Source organism: Lepidochelys olivacea (assembly GCF_965140295.1).
Source record: "Lepidochelys olivacea isolate rLepOli2 genome assembly, chromosome: 21".
NCBI classification, from domain to species: domain Eukaryota; kingdom Metazoa; phylum Chordata; order Testudines; family Cheloniidae; genus Lepidochelys; species Lepidochelys olivacea.
This window is the reverse complement of record NC_140431.1, coordinates 10,735,468-10,759,346: the sequence shown is the minus strand read 5'-3', so window position 1 is coordinate 10,759,346 and position 23,879 is coordinate 10,735,468. Positions and strand designations below refer to the sequence as shown.

Here is a 23,879-nt window from a genome sequence, read left to right as displayed (position 1 = left end):
AGCCAGCATGGATTCACCAAGGGAAGGTCATGCCTGACCAATCTAATCGCCTTTTATGATGAGATTACTGGTTCTGTGGATGAAGGGAAAGCAGTGGATGTATTGTTTCTTGACTTTAGCAAAGCTTTTGACACGGTCTCCCACAGTATTCTTGTCAGCAAGTTAAGGAAGTATGGGCTGGATGAATGCACTACAAGGTGGGTAGAAAGCTGGCTAGATTGTCGGGCTCAACGGGTAGTGATCAATGGCTCCATATCTAGTTGGCAGCCGGTATCAAGTGGAGTGCCCCAAGGGTCGGTCCTGGGGCCAGTTTTGTTCAATATCTTCATAAATGATCTGGAGGATGGTGTGGATTGCACTCTCAGCAAATTTGCGGATGATACTAAACTGGGAGGAGTGGTAGATACGCTGGAGGGGAGGGATAGGATACAGAAAGACCTAGACAAATTGGAGGATTGGGCCAAAAGAAATCTGATGAGGTTCAATAAGGATAAGTGCAGGGTCCTGCACTTAGGACGGAAGAACCCAATGCACAGCTACAGACTAGGGACCGAATGGCTCGGCAGCAGTTCTGCGGAAAAGGACCTAGGGGTGACAGTGGACGAGAAGCTGGATATGAGTCAGCAGTGTGCCCTTGTTGCCAAGAAGGCCAATGGCATTTTGGGATGTATAAGTAGGGGCATAGCGAGCAGATCGAGGGACATGATCGTTCCCCTCTATTCGACATTGGTGAGGCCTCATCTGGAGTGCTGTATCCAGTTTTGGGCCCCACACTACAAGAAGGATGTGGATAAATTGGAGAAAGTCCAGCGAAGGGCAACAAAAATGATTAGGGGTCTAGAACACATGACTTATGAGGAGAGGCTGAGGGAGCTGGGATTGTTTAGCCTGCAGAAGAGAAGAATGAGGGGGGATTTGATAGCTGCTTTCAACTACCTGAAAGGGGGTTCCAAAGAGGATGGCTCTAGACTGTTCTCAATGGTAGCAGATGACAGAACGAGGAGTAATGGTCTCAAGTTGCAGTGGGAGAGGTTTAGATTGGATATTAGGAAAAACTTTTTCACTAAGAGGGTGGTGAAACACTGGAATGCGTTACCTAGGGAGGTGGTAGAATCTCCTTCCTTAGAGGTTTTTAAGGTCAGGCTTGACAAAGCCCTGGCTGGGATGATTTAACTGGGAATTGGTCCTGCTTTGAGCAGGGGGTTGGACTAGATGACCTTCTGGGGTCCCTTCCAACCCTGATATTCTATGATTCAATGGTTCACCATCTAGCCCAGTATCCTGTCTTCTGACAGTAGCCAATGCCAGGTGCTTCAGAGGGAATGAATAGAACAGGGCAAGCTGAAAAAAACAAGGGAAACTTTTTTCACTAACTTCTTAAAAAGAAAAGGAGTACTTGTGGCACCTTAGAGACTAACAAATTTATTAGAGCATAAGCTTTCTTGAGCTATAGCTCACTTCATCTGATAAACAGATGGATACAGACTAACACGGCTGCTACTCTGTAACTTCTTAAAGTAATCCCTGAGCTACTTACTACTATCCCACGTGATCACTATTTCTTGTAAAGTAGCATTTATACCCCAGTTCTGCAAACATTTCAGCATGTGACTAATTTATGTATATTAAAGTGCTTACAGGACTGTAGGCTTTGATTTCACTGGGGCTTCCAGCAAACTCAGGGGCCTGCTTGAATATATCATAGGACTGAAGCCTTATGAAATTGATTCCTTGCTGAACAGATTCTTAAAAACATCAACAGAGGAACAGAAAAGTCCTTACAATTTTTACAGGAATTTTTTAAATAACCAAGTTATATTGCTTAAAAGGGCACTCTAAACTGGATTTTTTGTCATTAGATAGTTTCAAAATAGCCAAATTGACAGTTTCCCATTCACTCAAATTGGACTGTGAAACTAAATTGGTCTAAAGAACGAGGAGTACTTGTGGCGCCTTAGAGACTAACAAATTTATTTGGTTTCAGAGTAGCAGCCGTGTTAGTCTGTATCTGCAAAAAGAAAAGGAGGACTTGTGGCACCTTAGAGACTAACAAATTTATTGGAGCATAAGCTTTCATGAGCTACAGCTCACTTCATCAGATGCATGGAGTGGAAAATACAGTAGGAAGATCTATATATACAGAGAACTTGAAAAGATGGGGGTTGCCATACCAACTCTAACAAGACAAATCAATTAAGGTGGGCTATTATCAGCAGGAGAGAAAAAACTTTTGTAGTGATAATTACGATGGCTCATTTCAAACAGTTGACAAGAAGGTGTGAGTACCAGTAGGGGGAAAAATTAGCATGGGGAAATAGTTTTTAGTTTGTGTAATGACCCATCCACTCCCACTCTTTATTCAAACCTAATTTGATGATGTCCAGTTTGCAAATTAATTCCAGTTCTGCAGTTTCTAGTTGGAGTCTGTTTTTGAAGTTTTTTGTTGAAGAATTGCCACTTTTAGGTTTGTAATCGAGTGACCAAAGAGATTGAAGTGTTCTCCAACTGGTTTTTGAATGTTATAATTCTTGACATCTGATTGTGTCCATTTATTCTTTTGCATAGAGACTGTCCGGTTTGGCCAATGTACATGGCAGAGGGACATTGCTGGCACATGATGACATATATCACATTGGTAGATGTGCAGGTGAACGAGCCCCTGATAGTGTGGCTGATGTTATTAAGGTGTCCCCTGTGATGGTGTCCCCTGAATAGATATGTGGGCACAGTTGGCAACGGGCTTTGTGGCAAGGATAGGTTCCTGGGTTAATGTTTTTGTTGTGTGATGTGTGGTTGCTGGTGAGTATTTGCTTCAGTTTGGGGGGCTGTCTGTAAGCAAGGACTGGCCTGTCTCCCAAGGTCTGTGAGAGTGAAGAGTCGTCCTTCAGGATAGGTTGTAGATCCTTGAGGATGCGCTGGAGAGGTGTTAGTTGGTGGCTGAAGGTGACGGCTAGTGGCGTTCTGTTATTTTGTTTGTTGGGCCTGTCCTGTAGTAGGTGACTTCTGGGTACTCTTCTGGCTCTGTCAATCTGTTTCTTCACTTCAGCAGGTGGGTATTGTAGTTTTAAGAACCCTTGATAGAGATCCTGTAGGTGTTTGTCTCCAAGACAAACACCTACACTCTGGTTAGTCATTTTCACTTTCTGTTTTTTTGTGTGATTTTTAGTGGCTCATTTAGGGCCTGATTGTCAAAGGGGCTGAGCAGGCACGGATCTCATGGGATAGTTACCTAGCACTTCTAAAATCAGCCCATTAACATTTTTCAGAAAATGTGGATAATAATACTGACCTACCCTGTGGGATTATGACGCTATTACCCTTATTATTGGTTTCAGAGTAACAGCCGTGTTAGTCTGTATTCGCAAAAAGAAAAGGAGTACTTGTGGCACCTTAGAGACTAACCAATTTATCTGAGCATGAGCTTTCGTGAGCTACAGCTCACTTCATCGGTGAGCTGTAGCTCATGAAAGCTCATGCTCAAATAAATTGGTTAGTCTCTAAGGTGCCACAAGTACTCCTACCCTTATTATTATTATACTTTATTTACTAGCGTATTTTCCATATTCATAAATGCCAATCAGTTATATATGCCTCTATTCTAAACAAATTTGTGATTAACCAACCTGCATCTACAATGTATATTACATGGAGTTGACTCCTATTATATTATGTGATTTTGTTTCACCGTCATTAGATTGATTTGCATGTTAACATATGAGATGCATATACCCCTGTACAGTTGAACAGCCATGTGACTGATTTACATATATAAACAAATGAAATTTTTTCTGTGGTTAGCAATGGGATTAATTTGCATCTCTAAATGAAGTTGTTATTGTATCTGTATGCATCTGTGCTTGATAGGGTGTCACTTGCCTATGTAAACCATATTCATTCATTTGCTGTGATCTCATTATTTGAATAAATATGTGCTTAATTTCCTGATGCAAATATGAAAATATTTCTCTATGCCGTGTTCATCTGTTGCATGTACATATGTAAAAGAAAGGAGAACTTGTGGCACCTTAGAGACTAACCAATTTATTTGAGCATAAGCTTTCGTGAGCTACAGCTCACTTCATCGGATGCATACTGTGGAAAATACAGAAGATGTTTTTATATACACAGACCATGAAAAAATGGGTGTTCATCACTACAAAAGGTTTTCTCTCTCCCCCACCCCACTCTCCTCCCGGTAATAGCTTATGTAAAGTGATCACTCTCCTTACAATGTGTATGATAATCAAGGTGGGCCAATTCCAGCAAAAATCCAGGTTTTCTCCCCACCCCCACCTCCACACCAAACCCACTCTCCTGTTGGTAATAGCTTAGCTAAAGTGATCTCTCCTTACCATACACATTGTAAGGAGAGTGATCACTTTAGCTAAGCTATTACCAGCAGGAGAGTGGGGTGGGGGGAGAGAAAACCTTTTGTAGTGATAAACACCCATTTTTTCATGGCCTATGTGTATAAAAACATCTTCTGTATTTTCCACAGTATGCATCCGATGAAGTGAGCTGTAGCTCACGAAAGCTTATGTTCAAATAAATTGGTTAGTCTCTAAGGTTTCTGAGTAACAGCCGTGTTAGTCTGTATTCACAAAAAGAAAAGGAGTACTTGTGGCACCTTAGAGACTAACCAATTTATTTGAGCATAAGCTTTCGTGAGCTACAGCTCACTTCATCGGATGCATACTGTGGAAAGTGTAGAAGATCTTATTATATACACACAAAGCATGAAAAAATACCTCCTCCCACCCCACTCTCCTGCTGGTAATAGCTTATCTAAAGTGATCACTCTCCTTACAATGTGTATGATAATCAAGTTGGGCCATTTCCAGCACAAATCCAGGTTTTCTCAACCCCCCCACACAAACTCACTCTCCTGCTGGTAATAGCTTATCTAAAGTGACCACTCTCCTTACAGTGTGTATGATAATCAAGGTGGGCAATTTCCAACACAAATCCAGGGTTTAACAAGAATGTCTGTGGGGGGGGGTAGGAAAAAACAAGGGGAAATAGGCTACCTTGCATAATGACTAAGCCACTCCCAGTCTCTATTCAAGCCTAAGTTAATTGTATCCAATTTGCAAATGCATTCCAATTCAGCAGTTTCTCGCTGGAGTCTGGATTTGAAGTTTTTTGTTGTAAAATAGCGACTTTCATGTCTGCAATCGCATGACCAGAGAGATTGAAGTGTTCTCCGACTGGTTTATGAATGTTATAATTCTTGACATCTGATTTGTGTCCATTTACTCTTTTACGTAGAGACTGTCCAGTTTGACCAATGTACATGGCAGAGGGGCATTGCTGGCACATGACGGCTTATATCACATTGGTGGATGTGCAGGTGAATGGCCTCTGCTAGTGTGGCTGATGTTATTAGGCCCTGTGATGGTGTCCCCTGAATAGATATGTGGGCACAACTGGCAACAGGCTTTGTTGCAAGGATAAGTTCCTGGGTTAGTGGTTCTGTTGTGTGGTATGTGCTTGCTGGTGAGTATTTGCTTCAGGTTGCGGGGCTGTCTGTAGGCAAGGACTGGCCTGTCTCCCAAGATTTGTGAGAGTGTTGGGTCATCCTTTAGGATAGGTTGTAGATCCTTAATAATGCGTTGGAGGGGTTTTAGTTGGGGGCTGAAGGTGACGGCTAGTGGCGTTCTGTTATTTTCTTTGTTAGGCCTGTCCTGTAGTAGGTGACTTCCGGGAACTCTTCTGGCTCTATCAATCTATTACCAGCAGGCGAGTGGGGTGGGAGGAGGTATTTTTTCATGCTTTGTGTGTATATAATAAGATCTTTTACACTTTGGACAGTATGCATCCCATGAAGTGAGCTGTAGCTCACGAAAGCTCATGCTCAAATAAATTGGTTAGTCTCTAAGGTGCCACAAGTCCTCCTTTTCTTTTTGCAAATACAGACTAACAGGCTGCTACTCTGAAACCTGTCAATATGTAAAGGAGAATCATTTATTTCTTGATCACATGCCTATTTTAATCATGTGAATAATTTGCATATGTGAAAGCTGATTTCCATCAGAAAATTATTAATCTGCAGCCACACAACGCATGCAAATGACCTATTAGCATATGACACAATCAATTTGCATACGTAAATAACGTGCCCTTGCGGATCTCCTTCTGCCGCCGTGGAGAGGGTTCCTGGGGTGGGGCTCTGTTTGTATTTTTCCTTTAGGTGACGTCACCACGTCTGTGCGGTCACGCGACGCGACGACGTGACAGGTGGCGTGCCCCGCGTGTGGGCGGGACGGAGCGTGCGCAGTGTGGCGGGGCTCGCTCCCCGTGTCCCCTCCCCCTCCATGCAGCGCTGAGGAGACGGGCGGCGGAGCGGAGCAGGGGAGGCCCGGGGCCTAGCGGAGCGGGCTGGAGCGGCGGCCCCGGCGCCATGGAGGGGATGGACGTGGACCTGGACGCCGAGCTGATGCAGAAGTTCAGCTGCCTGGGCACCACCGACAAGGACGTGCTGATCGGCGAGTTCCAGCGGCTGCTGGGCTTCCAGCTGAGCCCGGCCGGCTGCGCCTTCTTCCTGGACATGACCAACTGGTAAGGGAGCGGGCCTGGCCGGCGGCGCCGGGCCGGGGGGCGGCAGCCGAGGCCTGGGGGCAGGCTGCCGGGGCGGACGGCTGCCCGGGAGAGCGGGAGGTAAGACGGGCCCTGTGGGGAGGGGGGCGGGTTCGCTGGGCCCGGGGAGGGGAGAGAAGGGGGGTAAGCAAGGCCCTGTGGGGAGGGCAGGCGTGGGGGGTAAGCAAGGCCCTGTGGGGGGGAGGAAACGGAAGGTAAGCTGGGCCCTGTGGGGGGGGGGCAGGCCGGGGGAGGGGAGGGGGGATAAACTAGGCCCTGTGAGGGGGGAGGAAAGGGGAGGTAAGCTGGGCCCTGTGGGAGGGAGGCAGGCCGGGAGAGGGGGTAAATTGGGCCCTGTGAGGGGGAGGAAAGGGGAGGTAAGTTGGGCCTTGTGGGGAGGGGGCAGGCCAGGGGGGTAAGCTGGGCCCTTGGGGGGGGGCAGGCTAGGGGAGGGCAGGGGGTAAGCTGGGCCCTGTAGGGGGGGAAGGGGGTAAGCTGGGCCCTGTGGGGAGGGCAGGGCAGGCCAGGTATGGTTGTGTAGTCTGTCTGCGCCTTTTTTGCTGGCCATGGTAAGCCTGGAAGACAAGTCCCAGTGTGGGAGAAGCATCTGGGCAACCTTTTCCCAGCCAGCGTAAACAGAGAGAGACACAGAAGCTTCTAACTTGGACAAGGCTCTTAGTTTTCTTGAGATCAGGAGGAAAGAGTCTCTTTCGCATCACCAGGCAGTCTGAAGCGGGAGTGGTCCTCTGGTGTCATTTCCCCCGAGATTGTTTCTCCTGTCTGTTGAGGATACACAATATTTAGTGTATGTGGGTCCCTCGTCTCTCTGGGGAGCCTGTCTACAGTTGGATGGGATAGGGGCATGGGGAGCTCGGTTTCCCCCTTCCACCTGAGACTGGATGGAGCACAAGTACTTGTATCTACACTGCTGGAAGGACCAATCAGGCATTAGCACCCAGTCCTGCTGACATCATTTCCCACAGTCCTGCAGCCTTTCCCAGGGTCAAGTAAAGGCAATTATAATAAAAAATGTGGCACCCTCTTGTTCCCCGTGCATCTTTCCCAGCACATTTACTGACTTCAGTAAGACAAATTCTTACTCCTGTGTGCCTCGCAGAGCTCACAAGGCTATGGGAAAGTGAGCTGGAGTCCTGTCTCAACCATCACAACCAAGTCATTGGTTGAATTTCAGTTGTTACTCCTTGTCACAGTTAAAACATCAGTGGCAGAAAGATCAAGTTTGACTTACAGATCCAGGTGGCAGTTAGAAAAAATATCCGTCTTACAAAGTGAACAAACTTTTTTTTGGAATTGTTGAAAGGATAAACATGAAATCAGTGTAATATTTAGTCATGCATTTGTCAAGAGCCCTGTTTCACATGACACTGGAGATTGCCTTTTTGGGAAGTGAAGAAAGGGTGAATGATCAGCAAATGCTGGATCCATCTTAAGCTAGTCACCTGAATCCAGGGAAGGTGTCATGTGAGGAAGTGGTGAGTTTCTTTGGGGCAAGTGTTTTCATGACAAAATATTTCCTATTCAAAGTTTTTGGGACAGTAACATAAATACAATCTGTCTGCAGTACGTATGGGTGGTTTTTTTTTTTCTTCAGAGTAATATTGGCTTTTCCCTGTATATTGTATTTCTCTTGGAAGAATAAATTCATAGGTCAACAGTGTGAACTCAAAAATGATCATGGATGACAAAAAAGGATTTTTTTGTATGTGCATCTGTAATAATTCTGATTTTTATTAGGAAAACACTCTTTTGTTTTCAGGAATATTACATGGCCACTTAATACTTCTGTCACTGCTTTCTTTATAAAATCCTGTTTTCAGGCATGAATAAATCAGTCGTAAAACTAACTCTTGGGTGAAACCTGGTGTGTCAGCAGTTTGGGCAACTGTTTTTATTAATGAATTTTCAACGCAATTAGTCAAGCATTTTTTGCCATGAGTTTGAGTTATAAATGTTTGACTTTTGGATGCTGGCTTGTACTCAGCTCAGATGGTTTCATCTTTATATGAAAGGAGTTATGTAAACATAAGTAACATAAGTAACGCATTCTGCATGTAGTCAAATAGTTTGGGGAGTACTGAAAGAAATTTTAAATTTGTCAACATTTAGGGTGACAATTTCAAATTTGTGTGCCTAAATTCACATCCTTAATGTTGTTTGTAGTGTGTGAATTTAGTAAAAAGGGATTGGAACTGAGACTGATTGGGTCTTATCAATTGGAAAATGTAGGGAGGAAAACGTCCATTAATTTGAACGTAGTACAACTGATCCATGGCATATGGCTCCAGTTTCTCATGTATCCCTCTTTAAGTGAATTTAGTGACTGTGAAAGTGAGGGATTTTAACAGCATTGCCTTGAGCCAAGTGTGCTGACAGGTGCTGTGAAAACTTCCCTCTTGTAACCTTACCAGTGTGCTACAATCCTGATCTGCAGCATCGTTTGCTATGCCAGACCCAGGACACCACACAGCTCTGCCAATGCACCTCAGTCCAAATCTGCAGCATCCTGACTATTGGTCATGAACCTATAATGGGCAAATACAGCCTAGTATAGGTATCTGGGGTACTAGCGTGGAATGGCCAAACCCCTTTTTGCTTGTGACCCAAGCCATAATTTGAACCAGCTTTCCTTAAAGGAAAACCTTGCTCTTCGGTATGTTGAGGCAATGTGAAAGTTATAGCTGTATAATACATACAAGCAGTCCCAAGGAAACGTAAGATAGTGGCCCTCTAGGTTTGGGTGGTGGGTGGGAAGTGTGTGTTCAGTTTGTCCTGAAAACCTAGTTTGTTGGTTTCACTACCAAGTTGCTTGTTCTTCTGTTAGGAACTCACCTCAGCCTTAGAGCTGGTTCTTCAACTCCTCACTGTTCCCAGCTTATGATTAATGTACCTCTACAGCAGGTTGTAGGGGAAGTGCATAGCAGGGTCAACGGCAGTGCACTCATGTGGAAGACCAAGGACTTCACCTCCCCTCTTATTGCACATATGCACAAATTTAACAAACCAACTAACTATATTGTTGTGAAAACTGTTTCCTTCACAACAGTAGCGAAAGCCGCTCTTTAAGGATATCTGTTACGCCACGACCAAACCTGAAGTTGCTTGCCTGCGTGTTGATAAAGTACCATGTTGTAACAAATCAGAGCTAAGAAGTGTTTTTGGAGGGCATTTCCAATGGTATTTCATTTGTAAACTTAATGGACATGCTGATAAATGAATTTATTATAAATTTGCAAGCTGGGGGGAAGGAGCGCAGAGGATATTTTGGCAGTTGTCAGAAAAATCTGGACAAACAGTGAATTACTTTAATCTTTAAACTTCTGATTTTTTCCAGTTCAATATACCAAACAGCAGAGAGGGCACATTGTAACTTGTTGGAAACTTTAAATTAAGGGTACTTTAAGACAGTGACTCTCAATCTTTCCAGAATACTGTATTCCTCTCAAGAGTCTGATTTGTCTTGTTACCCCTAAGTTTCAGGTCACTTAAAAATATACAAAATCAGACATAAAAATACAAGTGTCACAGCACACTATTACTGAAAAATTGCTTATTTTCTCATTCTTACCATACCATCATAAAATCAATTGGAATATAAATATTGTACTTACATTTCAGTGTGTCGTATACAAGAGCCATATAAACAAATAATTATCTATGAAATTTTAGTTTATACTGACTTTGCTGCTGCTTTTTATGTAGCCTGTTGTAAAACTAGACAAATATCTAGATTTGTTGATGTACCCCCCGAAAGACCTCTGAGTACTCCAAGGGGTAATGTACCACTGGTTGAGAACCACTGCTTTAAGAAACAGTTTCCTGCCTTATTAGGAGTATAGTGAAAACACTGGTAGTAGAGTACATCTTGCGATTGCACAGATTTCCAAGGTTGTTTTTTTCTTGATGATCAAAAGCTATGAATTCAATATTTAATTGAACTATATCTACTTTCTCTCCATTTTTCTAAATCACTTCCTTAGAGCTTTGCCTCTGCTGATAAGCCCATTCCGTTCTTTTTGGATTGTTCCAAGTTCTCAGTATTGCCCTTGGGACCACAAAATCCAAGTTGCTCCATTTTTTTGGGCTTTATTTTAGATGCTGGCTGTGCATTCTCTGAAAACGACACCACTGTAACATGGTTTTTGGTGAGGAGTTTTTTGTGATTGACGCAGGGGAAAAGTGTGTGATGGGGTTAGCTTCTATTGCCTGATACTCTTGCCTGGTACTGAAAGTTGAGTTCTATCAGTGTCATTTTGGCACTAAATTATCACTTAATGTTGGAGATTACACAGGTAGTGTAGTCAGTGTGCATTTTATGGCCAACACATCTGGGATAAAATCTGCCCTTCATCAAATAGACTATTTAACTATCACAGTGTGTGTTCCCATCCCCCCTCCAGATGTTACGTAATCCAGAAAACTGGCTGGCTGACACTGAAACTCATCTGGCATCTTGGGTTTAAGCACTGGGAGAAGTGTTTTGGTCAAATGATTTTTGTGGTAATGTTAAGTTTCAGGTGTCCAGAGAAACTTTGAGTGTTGTGATATGGTATGACTAGTAACATGTCTGAGCTTGTTCCCGTCCTTCCCTCAAAATCCCTAGTAATGTCTAATTGCATCTACATTAGAAATCTGTTTGAAAAGCCCTTCTGTGTTAATGTTCCAGGAAACTGGAAATTTAAATTGGATAGGTGTAATATAGTGTGCATACATTGGAACTTTTATTGCTATTCTTGTTTTAGGACAATTATTACCATCAGTGCTCAGGACAGGTAGAGTATTTAGCCACAGGAAAATTCCTGCAGAATAAAGTTCATACAGTAGAGTAAGTTTTGGGTGAAGTGCAGTTGATATTGATGAGCACTGCTGATTTTTTAAAAAAATCATCAGTCTATCAGAAGATTTCACTTTTGTTACAAGAAATTCAGGTTACTGTAAAAGTAAGAGACTAGAGGAAAATGGCATTTTTTTCTTTATTTCTTTGTGTGGAGTCAGTTTCATTATTCCCTCTGTGTAGTTAGTTTCCCCTTTTGTTTATGTGGATATCAGATTGCAATAGGGGAGAGAGAAATATTTGTTTAAAATGAAAAATGTGATTTGTAAAACCACAAAAATAGGCCAGGGGAGGGATTCAAGTGGCAGGTGTAGGATCTGAAACTACTCTCAATTTAATTTTAAAATGGACTAGACTTCAAGTAGATGGTGTTGTTTAATTTTAAATCCCTGCCTTAATACAACCAGATGTTGGGATTTCATGGTGAGTCCCTTTAATTTACCATTTAAATAATACAGTAACTTACACCTGCAGTATGTATTGACATATTTGCTTTTTACTTCCGCTGAAGTATTTTTTTATATTAGCCTAATAATTGTAGCAATTAATTTAGGTTTGGCAGGTTGTGAAAACTGGTTGCCAGACGATGTCCATTATAAATACCAGTGTTATTGTAGTAAACCTTAATTTGTTTTGTTCTGAGCTTTCTGTAAAAAAATCTTTGTGTTAAGACTTTCTATGTGTGTCTTTTTCCTGAGATTGATTTTTTTTTTTTAAGGTAGAAATCTGCTCTGGAGGAATTGAAATGTGTATATGAACAGAAATACTTACAAAAAAAAATCTGTTTTGAGTGTGTTTGGGTCAACATTGTGATGCTCAAATTTGGCATGGACAGAGTAGTTTTGAATAACTTTGCTTTTGTATATAGTGTCTCCTCTCCAAAGATTTGTAATATATTTTTGCTTCTCAAACCTCTCCCCTTTAATGTGTGATAAATATTCTTGTTTTACAAGTGGGGAATTGAGGTGCAGGGAGGGTAAATCTGTGGCAAAGCCGTTGTATGGCAGAAAAATGATGGTTGTAAAAAGTCAGCGTTTTGAAATGGCCTAGTGAGCATGTGTAGGTGATGATTTTAACTCACAAGGATGCTCTTCCACACAGTCCTAGGTAATTTTTATTTTGTCCATTTAATATACCACCTATCCAGGGAGGAAGTAAAGATAAGGCTCTGGACTGGGAGTCAGGATACTGGGATGCTAGCTTTAGCTTTGCCATTCATTTGCTGTGTGAGCTTGGGCAACTGACTGCACGTCTGTTTTGTCCCCTGTAAAATAAGGGTAGTGATACCCAGCTTGGTAAAGCGCTTTGAGATCTTTGGATGAAAAGTACCTTTATAAATGCTAATATTGGTATCTCTTCCCTAAGCACTCTGCAGAATTAAAACACAAAGATAAACATGCTTTGTAAAGTTAAAATGCAAAAACAGGGTCACTTAGCCAGGTCACAATAGAAGAAATACCACCACAAAATAAAGTTAGAAATTGATCCAGTAAAAGATATTACCTCACCCACTTGGCGTCTCTAACAACACAATAAAAGAATGTAACGTAATTTGCCCCCACTCAGCACAGAAGTCGCAAATAGTGTGTCAATGTGAAATAAAGCCCATTTTAGGAAATAAGAATCTCACCAAGCACTTCCAAATCACTCAGCCCTTCTCAGAAGATACAGACAATGTGCCTTGCATTGTGTCCTGAAAGTTTACTAATCTGGGCTGAGGAGAAGACTCTTTCGCAGAGAATGCTTTGCTAGCATTCTTCTGTTAAACTGGTGGGGGTGTCTGTTGTCCCAAGCACCTCCAAAAATTACATCTACCATGGTATGTTCAGAGAGAGTGGCAATGATTAATCATCTGGGCCTGTACTGTTCAAAGCTTTATGGGTTAAAAATCAACACCTTAAATTCCACCTGATTTAAGCTGATTGAAAGCCAGTGCGGACCTCCAAGCACCAGTGAGATGGGCTCCCTGTGTGAAGATCAGTGGCTTTATGTGCCAGCTTAAGCCTTCAAATGACTGTAAGGTGTAGCCTCATATGCAGCATGTTGTGGTAATATCTGCTCACTGTGACAAAGCTATAGTTGATTGTAGCAAAGTCTTTAGTTGAAAGAAAGTCATGTTTTTGGGTTTTATGCCAGATGCAAATGACTCCACAGTCCTGATTACTGCTCCTACTGTAAGTTCTTATTAATACCTGGGCATTCCAGGTCAGCTTGGGATCTAACAAGGCTCCCATGCTGTGAAACTTAGCAATAAAAGACAGATGTTCTGTCTGTGAAAGGGATGTGTCCATCACTACTTGTGGTGGTTTCCCTAATGGACATTGCACCATAGTCGGCTAGGACTTATCCGGGCATTGGGTCATTTGCTCCAGCCTAGTCAAGTGAGAGAGCGAAAAAGAGAGAGATAAGTGTGATGAATCAACTAAAGAAGTTGCTGTACTTTCCAACTCACTAACTCTTGTAGCGGCCTCGTGTGTGTATTGAAAAGGAGGGGTAGCATGGTAGAAGCCCACAATACCCTATACAAGAGAGACCTCAACTCGGATAAGCAATTGCCTAGTGCAACCATCTGGAACCTTCTGGAAAGAAAAGCAGATGAACCTCCAAACCAACTCAATCACCCCATACTGTGGGCTGTAGATATGTTGCTATGCCCTTGTGTTCACAGTATGAAAGGTACTCCCCCTTGCAAACTAGTTAGATGGTATTGGTCAGGCACAGCCGAGTGCTCTCTCTTCACATATAGCATCACACCCCATAGTTTACGTACATTCAGAATGAAAATCTAGTTTTATCCCACTGCGGCTGTTCTCTTAGACACTAAAACTGCTTGTCAGGATACATTAAGAGGGAGTCCAAATGCTGCCTCTTAACATGGGTCCTTAGGCTGCATTCCTAGGACAGATGCATGCTTGACAAAAGTGGCACTCTAAGAGGAAGTGCCCACTCTAGGAAATTGGTTAGGATGTGTCAGTGGTGTATAGCTGGCTTTTTGCTTCAATGATGGAGCTTTATATCCTGTTACTTGGATGTGTGTGTAAGTGGAAAGAATACACTTGGAGGGAGAATGTTTCCCCCTAAGAGAAAAAACAAGGAAATTCCATATACAAAACTCTGTCAGAAAATGTGAAAGGTGAGATTGAATATGTAGCCTTACCTCTATTTGTGCCTCTGCATTATAGCAGTCTTTGTGCTCAGATACTTTGTCAAGGGGACAGTTTTATTGACTGCAGTCGGCTGGACACAGCTTTGGTTTAGTGGAAGATCACAGCCTCTTACAACTGGTGCTATGTAAATACCTGAGTTTTCATTTTAAGTCTTGTGTTCTTGTTTTTGATAGTAACTGAAATCACTTGTCCATTCTCACTATTATTTTGTCAAAGGAGTTTGTTGAATTTCCTTCATCCTTTACTGTGGTAGTCTTTAAAAATGATAAAATAATCTTCAGATGTAAGTGTGCAAGATGTGATACAATCCACTTTGCTGAGAGCATGTATCTATTGTCTTAGATATTTGATTAGTAAACGCTTATGGGAAAAAGGACTTGCAGACACTTCTTAAGGTATCATGTTATATCTCTTGTCTAGTTTTTTAATCAGGATATTTGCATGAAACATAATCCGAGAACTTGTTTTCAGATGCTTCCTGCACCATCTGAGGTGAGAGACCTTGGTGTATGATCATCCTGATAGTTTCTAAAAGAGTCAATCTTCTGTCAGAGAATGACATAACATAAGAAATAAGCATTGGGAGCAGATGAGTTGTTATCATAGGTCTCTAGAAATTAGAGATTGACCCCTGGACTAGAGGACCCAATAGGTCTTGTCAGCAGCCTTTCAGAAGTGGTGTGCCGAGTCTTCATTTATTCACTCTAATTTAAGGTTTAGCGTGCCAGTAATACATTTGAACATTTTTAGAAGGTCTCTCTATAAGTCTATAATATATAACTAAACTATTGTTGTATGTAAAGTAAATAAGATTTTTAAAATGTTTAAGAAGCTTCATTTAAAATTAAATTAAAATGCAGAGCCCCCTGGACCAGTGGTGGGACCCAGGCAGTGTGAGTGCCCCTGAAAACCAGCTCGCGTGCCGCAGGTTGCCTACCCCGATCTAGCCCATTCCCACTATTCTCCCCACTGGCTGTTGAACCAATCAAGATTGTTCACAAGAGCAGGGGTTGGCAACCTATGGCACGCACGCCAAAGACTGCACGCAAGCTAATTTTTAATGGCACGCTGCTGTCTGACCCCGGCAGACATCAGCATGCCACTAAAAATCCTGCCTGGCCTGACACACTCGTTTCCGCCCCCTGCCCGCCGCTCTCTCCTTGCAGGGCAGGCAAGCTTCTCCCTCTCTGCGGCCGATCAGCTGGCGGCCCTTGCTACAGAGCGGGAGAGGTAAAAGTGGAGCCACAGCGCGCTCTCTGCTCTGGGGACCTTGGGGAAGGGGGTGGAATCAGGGCATATCCCCTCCAGCCCCCTGCCAGTGGCGTAAGATCAGCATTTTAATTTAATTTTAAGTGAAGCTTCTTAAACATTTTGAAAAGCTTGTTTACATATGACAATAGTTTAGTTATATAATATATACTTATAGAGAGAGAGCTTCTAAAAACCGTTAAAATGTATTATTGGCATGTGAAACCTTAAATGAAAGTGAATAAATGAAGACTCGGTACACCACTTCTAAAAGGTTGTCGATCCCTGCACTAGAGTAAATAGTAAATAGAGTAAATAATGCAGAGGTTCCAAAACTGGTTTGGAATACATGCTAGCAGGTCTGTGGAGAGCTGGCTGATTACAATCTGTTGGCTCTCATATCCCACCTGAGAGAGATCAGGTGGAAGGAGGGGATGAAATGAAGTTGACTGTGATTTCTCCCTTTTCCAAAAAGATAAATGCAAATTGAAATAAAGACAATTACAAATATACACTTTCCTAATTGTTGTGTGAAGTGTTGTTGTAGCCATGTTAGTGCCCTGATAATTTACCATTTAAAAAAAAAAAAAACTTCCAGCTCGTGATTGACAGAGGTTGGTCCAATAAATATTACCTCACTCACATCACTCAATTACCTTATGTCACCCATTCATGTGGCCAGTTGTGGTAGTTTTCAAGCTGTGAAAAAGTGTGAAGCCCCCTGCTGTCAATGCTTTGTCCAGTCTCTCTTACAGTGGGACTCCCACCACCTGCTGAAATATTCCACAACCTAATACTTCTGTCAGGAACTTTTCCCCAATATTCAATGTAAATTTCTAATAATTTCATCCTATCACTCCTAGGTATTGTCCTTGTGTAGCACCTTTACTGACTCTTCTCCCTTCTTGGCTTTCAGGATGCTCAGACCTCATTTCCATGCTAGTATTGTTTGCAATAAAGAACAAGGGGCAAGAAATATGAGGCAGAATAATTTTCAAAATGCTTCCCTTTCTCTCCACCTTCTGAAAGATTTCCAACAAATCAGCCCTCTTTAGAGTTTTATTAAAGAAGTGATAGGATTAAAAACAAGCACTTTCTTAATGTACACCACTTCTGCTTCTTGTGTCTTCAGATTCCTCTGGGTAATATAGTGACCAAAGCCATATTCTTACTACTGTCTGACATGCAGAATCAATATATGGTGCCTGTTTGAGTGAACTGTATTTTCTCTCAACTCTGGCCAGGTCAATAAGCTGCTGAACACACTCTTATTTAAGAACATTTATTGTCTATTGGTTCATGAAGCCACAAGACTAGTATTTAGTTTTTCCAGATTGCTGGCTGAGCTTGCAGATGCTGTTAGAAAACTCTTGTTGTGACTGAACCTGAATACAGTTACTTGGAAGCTTTTAATAAGCTACGGTTATTTCTACACAGTCACTTTGTTGCCTGTAATAGGCCGTATACCCCTTGAAGTGCTATCACCAAAACGCCACAGCAGTTTTCAGCCATAGATAACAGGATGTCAGGGTGTAAGTATAATGTCAGTTCTATTGTCAGTATGTGTAATAGAAGATATTTCAACTACTCAATCCTTTATTTTGAGTTAAACTGTTTTTGAAATACACTGCTTAGCCGTTAACTTTTCTAGTTTATTATATCTCTGTATCAATGGTTCCACATATCCCTACACCCACACACCCTGAAATTAGTAAGAAACATGAGACCATAGGTTAGATTACTCAAAAGGCCATCTTAAGCAATTTTTACTTAGAGTACAAAAGATCCCAAACCACTGAATTTTCTTTCCTCCCTCATACCTCAGGGAGTTGACCTAATGATTTGCCATTTTTAAAAAATAAAGTTCCAGCTTGTGATTGACATACCATATAATTTTACTTGTTGAGCTGTAGCCCTCTGAAAAATTGGGTGGGTGTGAAATGTAAGTGGAGGCAGACAACTATAGTGGAAGGAATTGAGGATACTATCATTTTAGCCCAGCTGAGTTGCAATACATGCCTGAACTTGTTCTGTTTCTGTAGCTTATACTCCTTTATTTTAATGCAGACAGTTATAGATGGGAGGCATAACTGAGGAGCTGCTCGTGTTACTAGAGTCTTTTGCACACTTGTGGGCATTGATATATCTTTGTCACACTGTGAAGTGTATTGCTCTTCTGATGCTATTGCCTATTTCTCATGGCCGCAAGTAGCTAATGATTCCCACTGTGACATTCTCAAAATACTTTCCCCCACACTTAAAGCTTCTGACCACCTGCTTAGGACGGTTCAGCTGCTGGGGATGGCTGTGTGGGTTTTTGTGTCTTTTTTTCATAATGTCATGGTATTGATTCTGTCACTGAGCTTGCTTTCCGTTGTTTGGCCAGATAAAATGCTCGACCTGGTGCAGGTGGGGTGATAGATAATGGTTAAACTATACATGTGTTCATTAGTACTTTTAGACAGGCTTCCTAAAGGAAAGCAGTATATATTGATTTAAATCACTGATGTTAATCATGATTTAAATAAGCAAGCAGGAAACCTTGATTCAAATAATCAATTTTATTTTTGTTTTTCATTTGTACTTCAGTTATTTTCTTTAAAAGGTTGATTCTCATTGGTTGGTAACCATTAAAACATGTTAATTTGCAACTTAATATAGCCTTTACACTAAACTTGCTATTACTATTTGCTAATCAGGATATATTATATATTCTTCACTTAAGCAATTATATCGTTTAATATGCATTTATTCACATTCTTGACTTTTACATTTTTTATATTGTTAGAAGGTGGTGGATGATTCAGTTCGTATTCACTGGCTTAGTTTGGATGGAAATTGGAATTTGGCTGGAAATTGGAATTCAGTTAAAAATTCAGTTAAAAATGGACAAAAATATGATTTTAAAATTGTTTTTCACTTAATAAAACTACGACAAACATGCTGATATTTAGGAAAAAAGTGATTATATTAAGACACGTTTTGCATATAAAAACATTTATTAAACAAAGGCATTAGTATTTGTAGTTAATGCAGTGAATGGATTGTTTCTGGATAAGGCTAAGATTTTGTCATGGATATTTTTAGTAAAAGTCAGGGACAGGTCACGGGCAATGAAGAAAAATTCACTGAAGCCTTTGACCTGTCCCTCACTTTTACTAAAAATATCCATTAGAAAATGGGAAGGGGCTGAGCATCTGCAGGGTAGCTGAGAGCTGTGTGCCTCCCACCCCCGGAGGGGGGAAGGGAGGGACTCAGAGCTCCAGGGTCCCTTCCCTGCCCCACTGTGGCAGCCGGGGAGCTGCCGGGGTACGCCCACGGCCCATGGTGGCTTTGAGCTTGGGGGCCCGCTGCATCAAGTGATGGGTGTACTTCATAACTTCCTGCTGCTGCGGAAGGTAGCAGGACCCTTCGGCTCCCGGTTGTCAGGGCTGAAGTCACGGAGGTTTTTGGAAGTCACGGGTTCCGTGGCCTCGCTGACAAAATCGTAGCCTATTTCTGGTAACCATATCCTTCATGATTTTAGAACTAGTAGGTTACAACCTTTCTTACCCAGTTCTTATTCGTAGATTGTTTTACTCTTCTAGTCTTTCCTCCAATTTCTAATCAATTTCTCAACTTTGAACTATTCATTGAACTGAACTAGTTGAATGAACTGAAATGAAGAAAATACTTTCTCTACCTCTGCAAAAGAGTCTACTGCTGTCAGAAGCTGGTTTGGCACTTTAACAAACTCTGGTTTCAGCTGCTTAGCCAGTGACTTCCACCAGATCAGTGGTTAGACTTTATTTACAACTTTGGCAGCAAACGTGTTTGCTTAATATTGATTTTTTAAACTGATTTAAATGATTTTAGTATAGTACATGTAGGTCTTAATATAGGCTTGTCATCATCTTAAATACATATATTTTTCTTTTTAAAAATAAACCTAATTTAGATTTTAAATATTTAGATATTGAACAGAACCTATGATTCTATGCTATTTCTTTCTTTTGCATATTTTCTCTTACCTGTTTTCACATGAAGCACCTAGGTGAGCATTGCAGTTCCCAGTGGTGTTTTGTGCAAGGATCTGAAAAGAAAATTCACAGCAGCTATATTATTGAAGAATTCAAAAAGGCTGCAAAAGTGCCTCTGTATAACGTTTTGGATCTAATACTCCATGCTGTAGTTCTTGATTTATTCTTGCATCACTCTTCTGCTCTGCTTTTCTGTAGGAAGAGTAAGGGTTGTGATTTACTTGTTTTTCATACTCTTGTTAGCTAGAGGTAATTAGATGGTGGTGTGGCTATAGGGATGGGGAGAAGCCAATAAAAGATCAGTATGTAAATTTCTGGAGTTACTGATCTATTATGAAGATGAATCACTAACTTTGAACAATATCTTTGTGCTCTGATCTGTATTTACATAGTATCTTTCATCAAAAAATTTCAGAGCACTTCACAGACAAGAATTAATCTCACAAGTCACTTTAGCAATAGTATATTTTATTCCCCATTGTGAAACTTTTCCTTATGAAATCTTAAAACATGACAGAATGCATTTGAGTAAAATTAACCCATAGGGTGTATACTGTCCTTCAGTTCATACCCCTCGTTCAGAAGCTGAGTTTATGGCAACAAAGTACCTTTCCGCATGTTGACCTCGCTTGGTGACTGGAGCAGAGTATTATTGGAAGCCCATAATTAATAGATACTACACAGTTCATTCCCATTCAGCTTGCCCTTGACCTAGTTTGAAGCTGAGAAGGTTGACACTGATATCCAGATTACAACTGTAGTGTAAGAGAGAATGTAGGTAACTTTCCTTTCTTTTCTTCTCTGGAGGACACTCGCTATGTTAGAAATGAGCCTGGTAGTGAAGATAGAGACTCAAGTGAGAAAATAGCAGTGTTTACAGCCGGTGACTGGTTATGATGACACTTCTATTATGTTCCCTGCTTTGCTACCCATTCAGTGTGGCCTTAAGCAAGTTACCTCCTTTGCCTATTTTTTTTCTACATGTGGAAAAGAGGGATCATAGTAGCCTACCTTGTAAAGGAGAATGAGGCTCAATTAACATCTGTAAATGTGCTTTGAAAAGTACCATATACGTGCATACTTAATATAACGCCACACATTTGCCTAAAGTGACAGAAGGTAAGAGCTGCTTACAATCTTACCAAAGTCTGGACAAAAGAGATGGGCATGAGAAGGAAGGCATCTAGCTGACCTGACTAATTTGGCGATAAACCACTTCTTCTGAAACATTTGGAAGTTAAGGGACAATGGCAGGGCTATTAGCTTTTACCTCCTCTCTAGCTAGCCTACAAAACTGGTTTGAACCAGGACAGATGAAAAGAACTCCTGGCAGGTTTAAAAAAAACATTCTCTTGAGAGCGTATAGTTGTTTGGGGGACTATGAAACAAACGCTGCCTGGGGGTGTCTGAAGAAATTAGGCCAGCCTAAGTTACCATCAGGGGATTGTAAACGTTTGTGCAAGATAGATTTGTGTAGAGTGTTCTATTTTAAAATCCTTTTTCTTGAAATTCTTTGTTTCTATTGTTCAGCAATAACTTGGTAGTTAAGGCTGTCTGGTCACTCTTTTCACCACGGGTTACAGGCTCCCGAAGGAAAGAATTGCAGGTGCTGAACCCAGTTGGACTGGCAAAGTAAGCACAGTCAGCACATGGGGTACTGTAGCCTTGGGCCCCATCTACGAGTGGGTGGATCATGTGATTCCACCTGAGATACATAAAGGCACAATGCCCAGGGACTGAAGGAGATGCACTCAGCGAGACCAGAAAGCTGACAAAGCAGCTAACCCTGGAACTGTGACAGTTTACTCATGTGGATTATGTTGGTTAAGTTAGCACTTGTCTTAACAGTTCCACATTTATTATTAGTTTATATATAACTTTGTCATGTAGGCAGGACAAGGCCTGGTGAATAGTGAGTTTTGGGGAGAGATTTAGTGAAGAGTGAGGTGGGCTGTCACACTGGAAGAGGGCTGGTGCACCAGATGTAGGGCAGCGTAGACGAAGGAATGAAGTCAAGGGGTTTGTGGAAGTGGGAGGGGATAGCAGGATTGAATGCATAAATCAGGAGTTTGTAAGATCATAAATGCTTCAGAGAGGGGGCCTTGTTTTTGTACCTGACTCTAAAGTGCTTTACACACTGGTGTGATACACAGAAATAGTAATAGGGAGGGAGGACAGAAACTTAGACAAGAGATGGCACCATGCAGGGCTTCAAATGTGCTTGTTTGGACTTGAAACCAGTGAAGTGATTTTTGGGAGGAGAGATGAAAATCAGCTTTTAAGTAGAGTCCTATGTGGATACAAAATCTGTATCCGCATCTGATCTGCAAACATGGTCCACGGATATCTGCAGATCTCTGCTTTTAAGTATTTTTCTGATTTTCAAAATTTGTGCTTGTAAATGTCTCTGGTACTGAATTGGAGGTATGGGATTATTGGTGGGGAACTGAATCAGGGTTTCCTGTGGTTTTGTAGTTCAAGGTTCAGATGGTTTCCTAGTGTGTCCATTGGCTGGTGCAAGGTGTGATTTCCCAAAAGAAGAGGTGTCATATTTAAGCCCATACTCCATTTGATGTCTCCCAAAAGACAAAGACAACAAGGAAATGTTGCTGTCTAATCTGTCTGCTGGTTGTGTAACCAGGCAGTGCATGATTTATGCCATACTGCCTCACAGTAGACTCTCTTGAAGCAGTTCGGTGTCGAAGCATTCTCCTGCTTGAACTTTGGAGATTTGCGTTCTCATTCTCTTGCTACTTTTCTATATTGTTACTTTCATTTTCTACTTAGTCTCTATAAATTTCCTTGAATCGTCTGTTGCGACTGCCCAAGTATTTAGAACAACAAAGCAAAACCCAACTCTGTGTGTGGAGTGGGGGTGGGCAGGCAGGGAGGGAGGGGTCATGATACCTGGACACACTGGGACAGGAAGTCTACTTTTCTTGCGTCTTATTCAGTGGGTTTTTTTATTAAATGCTGCAGCAGACTCTGAATTGTTTCACAGTGGCAAAGCAAGCTGATGAAATATGACACAGGGATGGGAAGAGACTTGGCAGGGGGCCTTGATGCACAAATAGCCCCACTACCCTCTGAAGTATGCTTACAGCCAAGCAAACAGAGAACAAAATACTACAGGCTGCTTTCAGATTTGTTGAGGAATTTTCCCTCAAGATCTGTCTTCTGTTTCCTTGTTTTTTTTTTAATCTTAGTGTAATAGTTGTATTGCTTGTGTGCTGCATACTTAGGATCAGACATTTTAGGATGTCTGGAGGTTTATCTCTGTGTGTTTATGGATGGAGAGGAGGAAGAGCTGTGTGTGGTAGTACCATATCTGACTACTGTAATATCTTTAACCTTGGGTCAGGGTAATGTGGGGAAGAAATTTCAGAGAAGACTGAAGTCTAGATCATGGTGTTAACCAGTTGAGTGAACAGTAACCTCTTGGCACAGCTCCATTGTGAGTTATGTAGATCTTGTTCAGTGTATAAGCAACTGGCATCTGATGACATAAAACCAAGCATTTGTTTTCATTTATTGGCTAATGTGACATGCACCCTTCCTGTAACATTTGACTGAGCTGGCTGTTTTAAATATAGTCCTATCTTTCCTATGTAGAAAATGCCTAGAGTTGAATAATGGCTTATAGTATAAAATGCATTGATTGTGTGTCAGTGAAAACCTTGCATGGTGGCTATTATGATCAAAGTCTGCTCCGTGCTAGGTAAAACCTAACAATTAAAAAAAAAAAATCCTTAACCTGTTTGACTGCCTAAAACTACCTATTATGTCCTGCAGGACATTCCTCCAGTGTCACCTGATGCATTGGTTACATTATCCATGACTTAAACAGGATGCAAGTTAATGCAGCCGTGATTGTGGCTAACATGTATTTAAACCTAAGCTCTCTATCCCTTCTTCCCCCCCAGTCCAGATAGCTTTTACAGACATACCTAATTTTCATATAAGATAGTTACTCCTTTTGCCTTAAGCAGTTAGCTAGTATTGCGGGGCGTGTGTCTA

General features: G+C 41.6%; 1 protein-coding gene across 4 annotated transcripts in view; it reads left to right on the top strand.

Moving 5' to 3' along the window:
* The first annotated feature begins 6,288 nt into the window (after nucleotides 1-6,288).
* ILRUN (inflammation and lipid regulator with UBA-like and NBR1-like domains) overlaps nucleotides 6,289-23,879 on the top strand; it is a 54,621-nt gene continuing 37,030 nt past the window's right edge. For all 4 annotated transcript variants that reach the window (XR_014709205.1, XM_084611473.1, XM_084611475.1 and 1 more), the window contains exon 1: nucleotides 6,289-6,558. Coding sequence is in view for 3 of the 4 variants with exons in the window: in XM_084611473.1 (XP_084467599.1) it covers nucleotides 6,401-6,558 (158 nt within the window). In the remaining variant the exon portion in view is untranslated. The remainder of the gene's footprint in view (nucleotides 6,559-23,879) is intronic.